The sequence below is a fragment of the Gopherus evgoodei genome, chromosome 18 (assembly GCF_007399415.2).
Source record: "Gopherus evgoodei ecotype Sinaloan lineage chromosome 18, rGopEvg1_v1.p, whole genome shotgun sequence".
Classification (NCBI taxonomy): Eukaryota; Metazoa; Chordata; order Testudines; family Testudinidae; genus Gopherus; species Gopherus evgoodei.
In genome coordinates this window covers 19,220,771-19,237,639 of record NC_044339.1, presented here as the reverse complement: position 1 = coordinate 19,237,639, position 16,869 = coordinate 19,220,771, and the positions used below count along the sequence as shown (strand labels likewise).

Sequence of the window (16,869 nt, the reverse complement as noted above, 5' to 3'; positions counted from 1 at the left end):
GTTCATCCCATAGGATGGACGCAGGAGTTGGGAGGAGGAATGGGGTGAGGAGGGAACGGAAGATGACCTGTAGTGCCCAAGCAAACACCCCTCTCTGATCACAAGTCATATAGCTGCCATGCAGGTCACATTCCTATCTGTGCAAGTATTAATAGTGCTGTGAGCAGAGAAGAGGAGTTGTTCCACACCTGGCATGTTGATACCTGTGTGGTTTTGGTTTCTTGTGTCCTAGTGGTGCACAATGCTGTCTTAAGATGAGTGTGTCTTTAAAGGCAAATTTTTAAGCGTTTCTGAAATTATGTTGACAATACAGTATTTTCATCCATTGGTGTGTGCAAAGCCTCTTGCTTTCATGTACAAAATAAATATTCATGTTCTTAAACTGCACATTTTCCATGTGCAAATACTTTGTTTTTTGTATATGCAAATGATTGTATCTGAAAGAATTATAGGGCATTTTTGGAGCATCCCTGCTAACTATAATAATATGGCACAAATGGATGTGAATTGTAGAGCCATTAGCCCTGCTATTTTAATAGTGAATATTGTTAGTTTGGGTGACGGGGGAAAGGGGGAATGCACAGACGGGATATTGCTATGTTGCCAGGAGGCAGTAATGCACACTCGGTGCATGGTGTACTGCTTTGATTTGTCCTAGTAATTTGAATCTTGGGAGTGAATGTGTGAAGAATAGGACCTCCCAGGAATTGTTCATGAGAATCCTCAAAACCAGATAGGAACTAGAGAGGTTCCTAATTCAGCAAGCTGATTTAGAGAAGTAGTGGGTGGGAGGGATAGGGATGGGGATAGAAGCTATTCCACCTACACAGTTATTGGGTGATTATTGCTCTTCAACTGACCCCGGTGTTGGGATATTTGCCTGTGTTTTAAGCACCCACTTTTGTGTGCCTGGTCACTGACAGTGAAGAAGGGCAGTGCACCAGTTCAGTCTCAGGGCTTGAATTGGCTCTAGTACTTGTCTGCTGTGGAGTTCTTCCATGTGCTGGTGCCCATGACTGAGCCCAGTACAACATGCCAGCAGGTGTCACCATCGTCTCTTCAGATCCTTACAAACATAGTTAAATAGCTGAAGACGATCAGTTTACCAAAGCGTATGAAGCCATGCTGGAGATGTATTTAATTCTCCAGCATTTTCTTTTATGGGAAGTCATAAATACAGAGCTGGCAGTACTGCAAGCTTAGATGAGAAGGAATTGTCTTTCCACAAATTTTGTATTGCATTGAGGATCACAGATGAGATTAGCAGGTGCTGCTGCTATTGTCTCAGTTAGTATTAATGTAGTGTAGAGAATCACAGACACTTTACAAAGAGTGGCCATAAACACACATGAAACTTCCAGGTCAGCATGAAATTCCCCAGGGGCACAAAGATGGAGAAGGACACACTGTATCATAAGTAGGTTCACAATTGGTGTGTTCCTCAACCATTTCTTCATGAAGTAAGGTGCTGCATACTGGCAAATGAAAAACTTGAAGTTTCCCTTTAACCTGAGTCCAGAACACTAAAGTTAATATGTTTGGAAGAGGGACAAGCTGGTGATCACAGAAATTTCAAACTGGGAATCCAATGATGGTTATTTAACAGAGAACAGCATTTGGTAATATCAATAATTCCTAATGGGAAGATAGCTCAGTGGTTTGAGCATTGCCCTGCTAAACCCCAGGTTGTGAGCTCAATCCTTGAGAGGGCCACTTAGGGATCTGGGGGAAAATCCGTACTTGGTCCTGCTAGTGAAGGTAGGGGGCTGGACTTTGATAATCTTTCAAGGTCCCTTCCAGTTCTAGGAGATCGGTATATCTCCATTAATTTTATTTTTTTATTTTAACCTTCAAAGATGAAATTTTGAAACTGTAATTAAAGCCTCATTACAGTAGGACTTTTTGCACTGTTAGTGCTGGTAATAGTAAGTTCAGGTATTTTCCCCATGGTTTTGTGTAGGTAGCCTTGCTTAAAGCCATACTAGTGCTAGACAAAACTGTCCACATCAGATGTTGCTTTTCTCAGTACCACCTCTATGCTACCTGGACTCATTGATGGATTTGAGGAACAACTAAGATGTTAAATAGAATAACATCAAACTGGGTATATAAATCATCACTGAGTTAGAATGTCAAACTGTGATACTAGAGAGACAAGGTAGGGAAGGTGATATCTTTTATTGGACCAACTTCTGTTGGTGAAAGATCAGCTTGTGACCTACCCAGAGCTCTTCCTCAAGGTAGGTCTGAAGAAGAGCTCTGTGTAGCTCAAAAACTTGTTTCTTTCCCTAATTGAAGTTGGTCCAATAAAAGGTATTACCGCACCCAGCTTGTCTCTCTGATATCCTGGGACCAAAAGGGCTGCAGCTACACTGCAAATAAACTGTGATCTTGTCAGGAATTAGGAGAGGGAGGTGAATGACAGAGGAACAATTATATTTTCAATCCAAAAGATGAAAGAGAATTCCAGCTTTCTAGCACAGACGAGACCTGATACGTGCCTGCTCTGAGCAAGCTTTGAGGATAGTGTCTGGAAAGGTGCTTTGTCCATAGCCACAGTTGTAGTTAAACTGTATTCAGCACTGGCTCAGCTGCAGCCGTGGATGACAGCGGCAGGTAACTTTCCTAAAGAGAAGTATAGACAAGGCTGTCTCTCTCTCAGCCCAGCCCTGCTTCCACTGAAGTCAGTGGCAAGATTCCTGTTTGCTTCGTTGGGAACAGGGTTTCGGTCTAATAAAGATTCACGATATGTCTTCGAGGTTACACTTTGTGCTGGCAGTCAAGCTTCACTCAGTGATTATGCAGGACGGCAGCCCATGTTAGTCAAAGGACTCCAGTACAATCTGAACCAAACCCCAATCTAAGCTGCATTTGGCTTTCATTGAACCGTTAATGTTTGTCAGGGTCACTTGCTTTCTCTGCTAGTTCTAGTAAATTAATGTTTCTGAGCCAATAATTTTTGGATCACCAGCCCTGTCTCTTGTCATTTCAGCTACTTGAATAATTATGGTCTCTGGACTCATAAATTGGATCAATGGGACAGGAGGGCCCCTAAAATGGATGATCACGACGGAATTGGCAGTTGCAGTACATTCCTCTCTGGAATGCATAAGCTGTAATACATCATTTCACACTCTTGCTTTTGCCCCAGTTGTGTCCAGGATGCACTCCTTACTCAAGCAAAAGGCCTACCGGAGTTAAAGACCAAGTGAGAACTGTTGGATCAGGAACTGTGTAGAGGTCTGTTTCAGATGCACAAAGCTGCAAACTCACTCATCTGGACATACAGTACAGCAAGGATAGGCAACCTATGGCACATGTGCCGAAGTCGACATGCGAGCTGATTTTTTCAGTGGCACTCACTCTGCCTGGGTACTGGCCACCGGTCCAGGGGGCTCTGCATTTTAATTTAATTTTAAATGAAGCTTCTTAAACATTTAAAAAACCTTATTTACTTTACGTACAACAAAAGTTTAGTTCTATATTATAGACTCTAGAAAGATCTTCTAAAAACGTTAAAATGTATTACTGGCACGCGAAACCTTAAATTAGAGTGAATAAATGAAGACTCAGCACACCACTTCTGAAAGGCTGCCAACCCCTGCAGTACAATGTACAGGTACATGTACACTTCCCCCCTTACCTGCCCTGTGTTAATAATTATCTGGCTTATGATTGCCCTTGTGAGATGTATTTGTGTCTACTTCCGTTATAAAGCTTATATTTTTGGACTCTGTTACAGAATTCGTTTAGTCAATGCAAGAAGTGGTTATGGGGCGACAGAGAGAAGGAGACCGAAGTAATAGTAAGACAGGAGAGCCGGAAGGGAAGCCCCCGCCCCAAACCATTGTTATGTCCTGCTCAGGGGAAACTAGACACTGACCTGTTGTGATTCTGATCTCTTGGGAGGAGACAGTCAACTGCTACAGTGATTGACAGCATCGTAAGACCCCAGTCAGACAATTTTATAGTCCAAATATTAGTATGGACTTGAAAAAAAGAGAGAGACAGATGCTGTCTGTGTTTTTCTTATTTTTACACAATTCTGTTTAGATTAATTTTATCCTATTGGGAGGTATTAACTAATTATTTTGTGCTTAGGTAAATCCTAGGAATCATATATTTAACCCATATTTAAAAATGTTTCCCTTAACTATGGTGTTAACAATAATTTAGATTATGAAAAAGAAAAGATTTCAAAAACTTGATTGAATGCTCACCGTCTGTATATATTTTTGCACTTCACTAGGCTAGAACAATGAAACTTGACTGCTCAGTTTTACTTTTTGTTTACGCTCAGTTTCATGTTCTCATCTGCTAGAATGGTAATGCTGTGACTATCCAGTAGAAAGAAGTTTCTCCTGATTTAAAAGGAAAAAAAACTCTCTCCAAATTCTTGACAATGTCTACTTATGAAATAGTTAAGACACTTAGTGCTATACTACCCTGTACAAGTCATAGTTCTGGCTATTTTGTCTAACTGTGGGGAATAACCTCAGCAGTTTAGCTCATCCCAGAGGACTAATAGAGACCGTGTCAAATCTTCTTTTAATTTTGACTCTGTCCAGTCATATTAATCCATAAGTAAGTAGATGATATCACTGCTGCCATTTTTTTCTATCACCCAGCCAGCAAAGCGTCTAGGAGTATCTTCGTTTCTCTAAACACTCAGTATTTGCTCAATTAACACTAGCCCTGCTGTTTATGCGTTATTTTGAGCAAAGAATTTGCAATGAGAGTTAAACACACTGGGTTTGTCAGTGGAAAGCAGCAAGTTGAGAACAGTGTTCCATTGGAATTCCAAAAGAAGAAGTTGGAGAAACAGAGAATTAATTGCATATTTATCTCTGGTTCTCAGGGACCGAATATCTTGAGCCTTGAAAGATAAGGTTTAATAGTTATTATATAGCAATCTTCCTGCTGCAAGATGCAGGAGTCCATCCACTCTGATGCAATTGGTCTTTCACGCATCCCACACACATTTCACGCATAGTTTGATGTTTTGGAGGAGTATAATTTTCTTGATTTGTTAACCAGTTATTTTTCAGCAACACTTTTCACCCAGAAACTAGCTGGCTGCAGGGCCTCGGAAGGGAAATGCAGCTTTTCAGCTCTTGGTCTCTGATTCAAATGATTCCCTCGTTGGTAGTGACTGAAAGTTTTTACCATCTAATGTCTGATCTGTGTGAACTGGTGAAGTCAGTCCAGTTGCCAATCTATAGGTGTTCACGTTGCAGTTAACAATTAGATTATCCCCACCTCTTGTTTGTTGGCACTTTCAACAAAAAGTGCCAGGGAGTGAGTGGTCCATGGAGAGGAATATATCCAGTTACCCTAGATGTTCCCTCAAGGACAGGGCTAGTTCTGAGAGTAAATAACCAAGGTAATTCTCTGTTGGAGGAAATAGCTGTTGTTTATGTTAAAACAAACGAACAAAAATAATGATTGCATATGGATTCATTCAACCAGAAATATGGGGGACAGATTCCAGAAGTGGACATACGTTCCCAATAATAAGAAATGCAAAAGGAAATTAAGATTTTATTGAAAGATGGAATCAGAAAATGAGACCATATGAAGACTAACCAGAAAAAGCCCCAGTGCCAGACAGGAAACAAGGGAGATACACTCTCTCCTTTCCAGACTCATTGTAACCACTGAATACATTGTCAAAAGTGTGTAGAGGAAGTGCTGGGAGTCTGCTTGGGAACCATACTGGATACGCTGATCAGATACAGGCTAATGGAGCCCCTGGAATGTTAGCATTTCATTATGATGGATTCTCAAAAGGTAGATCACACCTAACAATTCTAATGACATTTTTTTTGGAGGGAAAGCAGCAAAGAATTGCCAGGAAGAGGAGCTGTGGATACAAATTTACCTCTGCTTTAAGAAAGGGTTGGTGGAGAATTGTACAAAGAACTAATCAAAAAGTCATAAATGAAATGTATTGCATTGCATTTTAAGGTGCATTAAGGAGCTAATGTGCTTGTATATAATTATTCCTAATCAGTACCGTGGAGTTAGTCAAATCATCATGAAAATCATCCTTATCTTCATTACTTAAATGGGTTCTCCTTTTTACCAGACTCTGCTAACAAGAAAGCTGTAGCATCATTGCAGTAAAATATAAAATAGCTATTCATAACAAACAGTTCACCAATTTCAGTAATATTTTCTGTTCATGAATTATCAGCAAATGGCCAGATTTGTATAAATGTTTGTTTAAGATTTCCAGCAAAAAGGATTAAGTGAATGTATTTTTGCCTATGGATTGCTCATGAACCGTTTGCTGTGACTATTGCTTGAAGTATTCACTATTTGTTCTGTGTGATTGGTCACCTCAGTAATATGGTATTGTTTCTGCTCTCTGAATAACTCCCCAAATCATGATGAGCTTTCAGAATGGCTGCACAAACAGTTTTGTAGTATGGATATCTATTGGTGGTGGTATACATATGTGTATGCAGCATATATACATTTGCTGGAATAATGAATACCCAAAGCAATAGTCTTGGTGTAAGTAATCTGTAAGGAATGATGATACTTTGTTGGAAAACTTCAAAGCATTACATAAATCTGGCTGTTTGCAGATAATTCATGGAGAGAAAACATTGCTAAAGTTGTTGAACAAATTGTTATAAAGAATTCATCCAGCTCAAATAGATTCCAAGACTTTTGTGTTACCTACAGCTTTTTAGTGGCAGCGAGGCATTATTAAAAGTAGGGCTGACTTTCAAATCTCACCTCTTTTTAGTTACGTAAAAACTTTTTTTTTTTTACATATAATATAGAATTTCAGGCCTCGAAAATTCTAGATTGTGGAGATTAACATTTTACCTATTATAAGCCCCAAATCTCAGGGCATTATCTGTTTAAGTATCCATTGTAGAGTAGTTTCCAGAGTACCTGTGAAGTTACTTATTGTTTAGTTTTCCCATGGGTTCCAGTTCAACACCTGTTTAATCAATGAAACGATCTCTCTGAAGATTTGACGGTACACATTTCAAACAGGAATACATGCTGCCTCTCTCTGTGCGGAGCTGCCCATGTGTCAGCAGAGCAGCATGATGGAGCCATGAGATCACTTTGCTCTGAAATTTGGAACTGGATCAGCAGATTGTACATCTCTAAAAATGTATGAAATTAGCTCATAATTGAACCGTAAAGCAAAGAATTTGCTATTGAAGGCACAGAGGGAGCAGGAATGTGGGGGTGTTTGGAGAAGTATCATCACTTCCATCGAGGAAGGCTGAATGCACGAGAAATGGCACCAAGGATATCATGAGAGAGAAATTCTGGAGGGGGGTGGGCAAAGTTGTGCAGGATCCTCGCTTCTGTCTCCCTGTTGAGGCTGCAGCTGCTTATTGGGGTTAGCAGGCCAGGTCTATCCTAGGGAGTGGGGTGGTGGGTTGGGGGGTGTCTCACCGATGGCTGTCCCAGGGCAGGGATCAGGGTTTGGTTCATTCTATCATGAGCTTGTCCCAGGCCACCGCTGCTGCTTCCTGTCGGCTGTTGGGGAGCAGGGAGGCTCTGACAATGCTGTGAACACTGCAGCACTGACTGGGGAGGAGCTATAAAAAGTCAAGGGGAGCGGGGGCAAAGACTAGGCTACCACCTCTTGCAGAGGTGGGTTTACTAGTGAGAGGAGAGTCACTGATGCACCACTGCAGCACAGCTGCTGCGTAGCATTTTAAGTGTAGATGGAACCAGTATTATAAAATGTCTGTCTCTCTGAAGCAGCTCTGGAAGACGTTGGGGCTGGAATATTCTTTGCAAGCCAAGAAGTGCAATATGTTGCCGTTACCACTGATGGATATTTTCATTCGGGAAATCCAATGTCTCGTCTACTTTAAAGTGTAAGATCCTAGGGGCAGGAACCTAGTTTTATTTCTGTTTAGCGCCATGCACACCAAGGTGCTATCTGAAAAATAACAACGCTGCACTTCTATTGTTCCTTTCATTTGACAGTCTCAAAGCACTTATTAAGCCACATACCATCCCAGTGAATTAGGTCAGAAATACATGAAGATCACTTCACTCGCTGCTGAAACACAGCTAACTCTAGGCTGGAAGGTAGCAGTTAGCACACAGCAACACTATGGAGGTGTTTAGAAGAGGAAGTGAAGAAGAAAATCATCCAAATGAAACTGCATGAGGCGTTTCAGGGGCAGAGTGTATTTATACCTGAGCTGGGTTTTTGGCCAGGATGCTGAGTTTTTAATAGTAAAGGTGCAGTCAGTGGTGAATAAGGGTCATGCCCTTCTGCCTGGGAGAAGTCACAGAATAGCAGTACTTTTGGAGGGCTGTACATGTCTCAATCATTTGACCTTAAACTCCACTGCAGAATGCCCTAAAGCCATTTAGATGGCTGAAATCTGCCAGTCCACTGTTATGCACAGAATTCAGGAAGTTTACAAAAGATAGAACTACTTGCTGTCATCGACTCTGTGTTCAATGCAATGGTGTCTGGTACAGTGCAGATGGACCTCGTCCAGGGAAACAACTGGCTTTTATAAACCCTGGGCCTTCATAAAAATGCGCCTTTGGATTCTCACTATTTTACTGTAATTACATTGGATGAGCTGCAACTTTGAGTAAAATGTGTTTCAGATCAAGCTGATTTTAATGGTCCTTTTAGTAACAAAATGTTGGTTATGTGATTATGCCATAGAGTATGTTTCTTTCCATCAGCTTGTTCCACAGAATACATTTAATTCATGTATAGCCAGATCTGGAGAGTTGCTTAGGATCTGCACGTTGTGGATGTTCAGCCCCTCTCAGAATTTGTCTCTTACAAACTTTACCTAAATAGTAACACTTTGCACTTTCCTAGTGTCTTTCATCTAAGTATCTCAAAGCATTTTACAAAGGACCTAATGAGCGGTGTCTCTGGAAACCTGTTTGAGATGGATCAGTAGTATTGTCTTCATTTTGCAGATAGAGAAACTAAAGTTCTGAGAGGTGAAGCAATGACAGAGCCAGGAGTAGAACTCTCCTGATTCCAAGCCTCGTGCTTTCTACAGTAGAGCTTAAATTAATCCTGCACAAACGCTGATATGAATCAAATGCACTTGAGAGATGATACTAAGTGCTTGTTTCTCTTTTTGTGGGCAGCCATCACTTCGAAGGGAACTGAAAGGCTTTTTAACGGCGAAGTGACAAGGAGAAGGTTTTCTTTTTTCCCCACCACGGTTGTTGAAGTCACTAGCACCTTAGTACAGGGTAAGGAATGCAAGGAACGTAGTTCCTGGCTGCTGCTTTTGGCATTAGTGATGTCAGCCATTGTTGCAGGAGCAACACAGAACAGAACCCTGGACTCTCATTTTTGGCAGATAAATAAGTCAGAGAAATATTGTTCAAAGAATGTGTTTGAAAAAGAATGTATAATTTTAAAACATTCATTTGTGTTCTGTGATTGAGGATTGTGGACAGGTTAAACATCGATTAATTGAAAGAAAACACTGATGTTTGAAATGTTTCTCATTTATAAGATTCCAGCCTCTCTCCATCCTTGGAATGATTGCTACTTTCTAGAAATCCTGTGCTAAAGTGGAGCTTGCCTAGCAGAGGAAGAATCAGGTGCCGCCACCTTCATCCTAATGATCCCACCTTTAACTTAATTCAGTTGTTCTAAACTACAGCACATATTCTTTCCTTTGTATCCCCTTGTATCCTACAAGTTAAGGAGGGTTATTCTGGTAAGTATTGAGATGGGATACCTCCAAGGAACACCCATCTGTAGGTACTGTAGAAAGCGATGTTGATGATCAGTAAGTGGCATTGTTTCTTCTGATCCAGTTAGGAATGAATGCCCCAGATTGGGCGTAAGGAAATCACTGGTGCTGGATAAGTCACCTTTCAGATGAGGCATAAAACAGTCATTAAAGACCCCTTGGTGCTTTGTAAGACTGGAGTTTAAAACCTCAGTACCCTCCTCACTCCCCCTCTCCCCCCACGTTTCATTTTGGGTAAATGCTTCGAAGGCAAACATGGTCATGAGGTCAGATATTCTTTCTCTCCTGGCCTGGATTTCTGGGGACTCTTTTTCTGTGTGCTATTAAACTGCTGCTCTGATTTAATCCACAGGGGGATGCATTTTGGGGCTGGTTGTGTATTGATGTTTATAGTGAGCTTTGGGAGCCTTCATGATGAATGGACACTGAAGTTATTTTAATGTGTGGACAATTATGATCTCATGTTGTTCCTTCTTCCCTCCCTTCAGCTGTCTGCAATTATGGAGTTTGTTTCAATGGAGGAAACTGCATGGAAGGATCTTCTCAGCTCTGTCGCTGCCCGTCTGGTTTCCAGGGATCCCGCTGTCAGTATGGTGAGTAGCCTTTCCAGTCCCTTACCTTAAACCTTCCTCCTACGTATTCTGAATTTAAAGCTGAGGGAGCAGGCCATGAGGGATGTTTTCTCTGATGTTTGCTTCCTGACCCCAGTATCCTTTGTCTTTGCAAGCTGCAGTTTTATCTGCACAGCTCCATTAATTTGCTCTACACGTATTCTGGCTCCTGTTTGTTATGTTTTGAGAATGGGATGTTTGGGAAGGAAGTGCTTGTCATGACTTGCTGTGAATACAGCCCTATCTCTCCATAATATACAATGGCCTTTATTCCTGGCCACCACCAGCAGAAGTGGTTTGTTTGAATCCGAGAAGGAAGCTGATTAAAGTTGGGTTGAACAAAGCAACCCTGGGGTCGTTTCCTGTGAACTGAACCTTTAGCCATTGGACAAAAGCCAGACTGAGCCCAGCAGCAGACCATCACCATTGGAAGGGGAAAGCAATGGTTAAGCTATTTCTAGCAAGGGTATCAGCCCATGTTTTCGCATGTAGAATTTAAACGTTGACAGAGTCTGCCTCAGAAAGGACTAGCTAGAGCTGTTGTCTTCTGTCAGGTCTTATAGGTTTTGAACTATTAAACTTTGGGTAATTAGCTCCTAAGACAATACACACATTCTCTCTTGTGAAGGTTATTGAACTTCTTATGTTATGCAATTCAGAATCTTCTTGCTGGCTGATATGCTATTTGGTAGCAAGCTGCTGCTGGCAGGCAGGCCAGAAACTCTGAGCACTACTTTATACCTAATTTATACAAAACAAACGTGTAAGAACAATGTACATTGTATTATTCCTAAGGGGTCTTGGTAATGTCCATCCATAGCGTCCAATCAGTCAATACATTTATTTGGTTGGCAGTCTGGAAAATGCGCCATGATATAACGATTAATCATAGTGCATTGCAAATCTTTGACAACAAATTAAAAACCATTCATATTTTTTCACAAGGCATAATTAATTGTGCAATTCATGGCCATTAGATATCACTGTGGCCAAGATCTTAGTAGTAGTCAAAATGGGATTGGACATTTATATGAATAATGAGATAAACCTCAATTACATCAGATAGGAATAGAAACTTTTGTGTGTCAGTGTATAAGCCAATCAATATTTGATAGGAAGAAGTTTCCTCTATGGGCAGGTTATTTGATAATTGCCACTAGTGGGTTTTGTGCACCTTCCTCTGAAGTATTTGGCATAGATCACCGTCCGAGAGTTCTGTAGTAGACAGTTGGGACTCAGGGCATATATAATCTCAGACTGTGGCTTATATAGAAATACACAAACTAGCGTTCATCCAGCAGTGGAGTCATGGTAGCACAGGCATCAGGCAAGTTAGCTCAGAGGTGGGCAAACAATGGCCTGCCGGCCACATCCGGCCCACAGGATCGTCCTGCCCAGCCCTTGAGCTCCCAGCCTGGGAGGCTAGTCCTCGGTCCCTCCTCTGCTATCCCCCCTTCCCCACAGCCTCAGATCGCTGTGCTGCCAGTGCTTTGGGCAGCGGAGCTGCGAGCTCCTGCTGGGCAGTGCGGTGGTGTGGCTGGCTCTGGCCGGGCGACATGACTGCCAGTCCTGGTGTTCTGAACAGTATGGTAAGGAGTTGGGGATTGGATAAGAGGAAGAGGGTCCCTGGAGGCTGTCAGGGGACAGAGAGCAGGGGGTGATTGGATGGGGCAGAGGTTCGGGGCGGGTGGTCAGGGGATGAGGATCAGGGGGGTTGGATAGGGTGTGGGAGTCCCGGGGGGCCTGTGAGGGGGTGGGGATGTGGATAGGGGGTGGGGCAGTCGGGATAGGAAGCAGGGGGGGTTGGATAGGGGCTGGGGTCGCAGGGGGGGCGGTTAGGGGCATGGGGTCCCAGGAGGGGGCAGTCAAAGGACAAGGAGCAGGATGGGTTGGATGGGTCGAGGGTTCTGAGGGGGGCAGTCAGGCGGCGAGGAGGTCATTGAGAGGGAGAGGGGGCCAGGCTGTTTGGGGAGGCACAGCCTTCCCTACCAGTCCCTCCATACAGTTTTGGAACTCCGATGTGGCCCTCAGGCCAAAAAGTTTGCCCACCCCTGGGTTAGCTGCTTGGGTAATTACGCAGAGTCTTAGGTGGGCTTATACGGCCTGCACTGAGGTCTGTGCTACAATGACTTTGCTGCTGTTGTATTAAAACTGTACACGACCTGCAGTCACCCCGGGATTCCAGTGTGGAAATACTGTAAGTGAAGGAGTTCTGCTGTATTTTTCTTTCTTTGATGAATTTAAGGAAGGTGGAAAATTCAAGTAAGTATTATTTCCTTCCTATTTTAGAACCATTGGGCGAGGGGAAGAGTTTGCTTTCTCTACCCCCAGATTGTTGATTAGCCATGGTAAAGGGTTGGTCTTATCCCAGTGAGAAGGGCGGATCAGCCATTTAATAAGGGCTGGACATGGGGGAAGATCTGGGATGGGGAGGACATAGCATAAAGCTTACATTTCAGCCTTTGTGGCCGGAATGCATAGAAGAGGACTGGGGAAACAGGGCAGTTTGCTGCATTCCTACATTGTTGTACTAGTTCTGTTGCTGCAGAATAAGTGATCAGCTTAATGCTGCACATTGAAGGGGGCAAGGTGGCAAGTTTCCGCCAGAAAGCACCTAATTACCTGGTATAGTGGCCAGCAAGGTTTCAGCTGCTGAGTCAGCATGTTAGAGCCGATTTTTCATGCCACATCTATTGCAAGGAACTTTTAATTATTATTACAGGTATCAATTAAGAAGTGCGTAAAAGGCTTTAAGTCTCATTCGGATAATCCTGTTAAAGAAAAAAACCCTGGTTTGCTCTCATTCAGAAATGCAATTTCAGGTTAATCAAGAAACTCTTTGCTGCTGTAAAAGAGTTTGTTGTCAACATTAGATTGTGTTTTCAGCTGGCTCTGTATCCATCCTGGACAGTCAGGAGGAGTGGGAGTGTTTTCCACCAAAGAATCCGAGCCTTCCTTTGGGCTTGACTGGACTGTGGAACAGTCAGTGCATATTGAGTTGGCATGTGATCCTTTATCTGATGGCCACCCCATTTTTCTGGTGATGGGCCAGGTATAAAATACCCACATAGGGAGAGAGCCAGTTTCCTTGGTAATTGAAACGGGAATTCCTTCAAAGGCCCAGGTGTGCCAGCAGCAACCCTTTGCTGCTGCTATTTTGCTGAAGGGCATCCCAGCCTGAATTATTTTCTGAAATGGAGACTTCATTTGGGAACAAATGGCCTCTTGAGCCTGGAGCCCAGTGCTCTGTTCTGTTTGCTGATTAGGGTGACCAGATGTCCTGATTTTATAGGGACAGTCCCAGTTTTTGGGTCTTTTTCTTATATAGGCTTCTATAACCCCCACCCCCTGTCCTGATTTTTCACACTTGCTGTCTGGTCACCCTATTGCCGATGGACTGCCTGCAGAGTTAGTAGCAAGCTTAGGGTGGTGCTGCTGGAATATTGTGTCCAACATACACCCTCCTGTGTTTCATTATGTGCATGGGGATGCTGGAAGCTGACTGCACAGCCTTACCCCCTTGGCAGAGAAAATAAAGCAACAAGATTATATAAATATAAATTCATTTATAAATCAACTAGGAAACCTGTGTGAATCAAGCCTTTTAAAAACAATGGAGTGAAAGGTGCCATATGAACAGCCTGCTGTGCTGGGGTGAAATTCTGGCCCCACTGAAGTCAAGAGCAAAAACTCCCATTGACTTCAGTGGAGGCAGAATTTCACGTCCGGGTTCTTCATTGCTCTGCAGCCTAGGTTTAGCACAGCCAGCAGTGGTGCAAACCTCCCTCATGCTGTTCTGTTCTGCCACCGAAGACTCCAGGCCCCCTGAATCCTCTGGGTGGCCCTGAGTCAGAACATGACATCTTTTCATCTGTTTTGTCAATCATCATAGCTGAAAGTTCATTTGAATAATGAGCTATATGCCAATTGAAAATGCCATGAAGTCTATTTAAACATACAGTATGACATGGCACATAGTTCAGTGCAAAAGCTTTAACTGTTGTTGAAGCCAAGTTTGGCTTATTGACTAGCAAGGCAAAAGGAAGCTAAGATCCAGAGTCCAACAGCCTAGCCATGCTTTCTAACCTCATCTCATGGTATGGCTAGGAACCATTCAGAACAAAGGCGAGGCTGAGTGTTGTGTGTGAAGTTACTCTCCAGAGCACATGGATTTTGTGAGGTACTAGATTTCTGTTGCGTGTGTCTTCTTTACAAGAGACATGTATGGAGATCACCCATTGACCTCTGGTCTCCTGCGTGGCAGAGCAGGGCATTAACCACTAGCACTATGTGGCACTGATCACACAAGGGCACATTCTGCCACCTATGAGCTTAAATTGGACTACTACTCAGCGAGAGTAAGGGTGGCAGACCTTACTCTTGACCCTTACTGAGGCATGAAATCACTACTTTAGAGTGTCCCATACTTTGGGCCTTGTTTTTCTGTACAGGGCAGAGGATTTGTTTCCCACACTAGTTCTTAGGTGTCACCAGTGCACTTTCGCTGCAAAGCCATAGCAAGGCAAATGTTATAGAGTGACGCATGACATCACCCCCGGATTCATCGTCCTTCTATCTAACACATTTTCAAAGAAATCATCAGGCAGTAGTGACAGATGAAAGCACACAGGGTGGTCTATCCTGTTGTGTTTTTTTTTTTTCTTAAAAGAGAGACTGCATTTCATGGGCCTTTAGCAGCGTGATGCTGGTAATTTAACATCTGCTCTTACGTGCTGTTTTAAATGTAATCCTGCAGGGGGCTGTCATCTGCTTCATAGCGTGGACAGAGTACAGAACGGTGTGAATTTTCTTGCACCATGTTTTTTGTTTCATGTTGCATTGGGGCAGATGTGGAAAAAAATTTATAGCCACTCCAAATTCTTCTGACAAAGCTGGTACAGAACTTGATTGTCACAGCTTCTCCCTTCTTCTATTTGCCTGCAGGAAACTCCGCATTCCAGTTTTAACCTGTTGATCGCTTAACATTCTGGGGCAGGGTCAAGATTAAATCCAAATTTTTGTGTAAGAAGAAAAAGGGTTTGGTGTACAAATCATTTACAATCTACGTTGCTGTTTTTGTTTTTGAAGCTAACACATATTTCCAAAATACCCAATAGTAAATTTTTTTTATAATGATATAGCCCCAGGGAATAATCTGTGCATGCAGTTATTCTTCAACATCTACCATTCCAATCCCCTTGTTAACATTTCTGTTGATCTCGCATTCTCTACCTGAGGAGGTATCAGAAGAGAGCTAATTCACAGGTGATGTACTCACAACACACTGCTTTGGTATGTGTGTGTGAAAGAGAGATTAGTTTCCTTTGGAAGTAAACATTCCTTAATGAGTCATTTGCTATTTTTTTCCCATGTCTTCCCCCCCACAAAATAATAAAATAAACACAGGGAGCCTCCCCATGTACAACCTGGGAAATATCAAGCATTGCCACATTTGTAAATGTTTAACAAATCCCTAAATTATAATTGATTGCAGCTTTAAAAATAAGCAGCATATTTTCCCAAAATAGTATTGTCTGACAAAAAGGGGGAAATGATTGGTTTATTTTGGAGAGAAAGAAAATACATCTGTAAATTCCACTAACGTACCCCCTACCCCTTGAAGAAAGGATCTGAAGTCAGTGCTTTAGGCTTTAAAAGGTCAAACTTTGTAGTGCTGGAGATTAGCCTTTATTTTCCTTCTCTGTAAAGCTTTTGCAGGAACAGCATGAGACAGAAAGGGAAGGACAATAGTAGCTTGTGTTAGTGGCACACTCAACACCCTGTGCCTTATTCAGACGCTTCCATTGGGGCTGGTCAGGGAAGAAACAATGACCTTTGCAAAGGAGGAAAAACAGCACAGAGCAATCGAACCATAAATCACTTATCATCCCAGTTAGACCAGTTTAATTTTAGTTTTCCCATGCTCATAACAAATTTGCAGGCAAGCAGAAGCATCTGCTGGAAAGGGGCACTGCACACCCAAATAACGAGCAGCCATTAATGAGTGGGAGTGGATATTATGGTCACCCATTAAACACGAGTGCTGGGTCAACTGCCAAAGGGCCAGTTCAGACAAATCACTCCCAATAAAAATGACTCTCCCAAGTGTCTGAGATGCTAAGGAGAGCAAAATTGGGTAGGAAATCTTGCAGAAACAGGCCAATTTAACAAGATTTCCTGTCTAGCTCTGTCAGGTTAAGTACCCTGGGAGAACAGTCTTTCTGGTGGCAGTTCAGGATTTGTTTCTGGACAGAACCAGAAAGCAAAGAAGCAACCACAAAAACAAAAAATCAAAGGGAAAAATGTTACCCAAGCTTTTCTGTTGAACCTTACAAATGGTTTGCTTCAGGTTGTGCTTTGAATGGCAGTTCAGAGAATTCATTCATCTGTAATTATGTTGTTAAATTTTAAATAACTCCAAAATGCAAAATACTGGGTAGTCAGCTCATGGGCTGGTGTATTATTGCAGCATAGGTTCATTGATGTCCACAGAAGGAGGCTGAGTTATACCAGCTGAGAAA

General features: G+C 42.5%; 1 protein-coding gene across 7 annotated transcripts in view; it reads left to right on the top strand.

Annotated features, from left to right (window-relative positions):
* MEGF6 (multiple EGF like domains 6) overlaps positions 1-16,869 on the top strand; it is a 236,829-nt gene that overhangs the window by 43,253 nt on the left and 176,707 nt on the right. For all 7 annotated transcript variants that reach the window (XM_030537922.1, XM_030537925.1, XM_030537923.1 and 4 more), the window contains one exon: positions 10,226-10,330. In XM_030537922.1, coding sequence (XP_030393782.1) covers positions 10,226-10,330 — 105 coding nt within the window. The remainder of the gene's footprint in view (positions 1-10,225; positions 10,331-16,869) is intronic.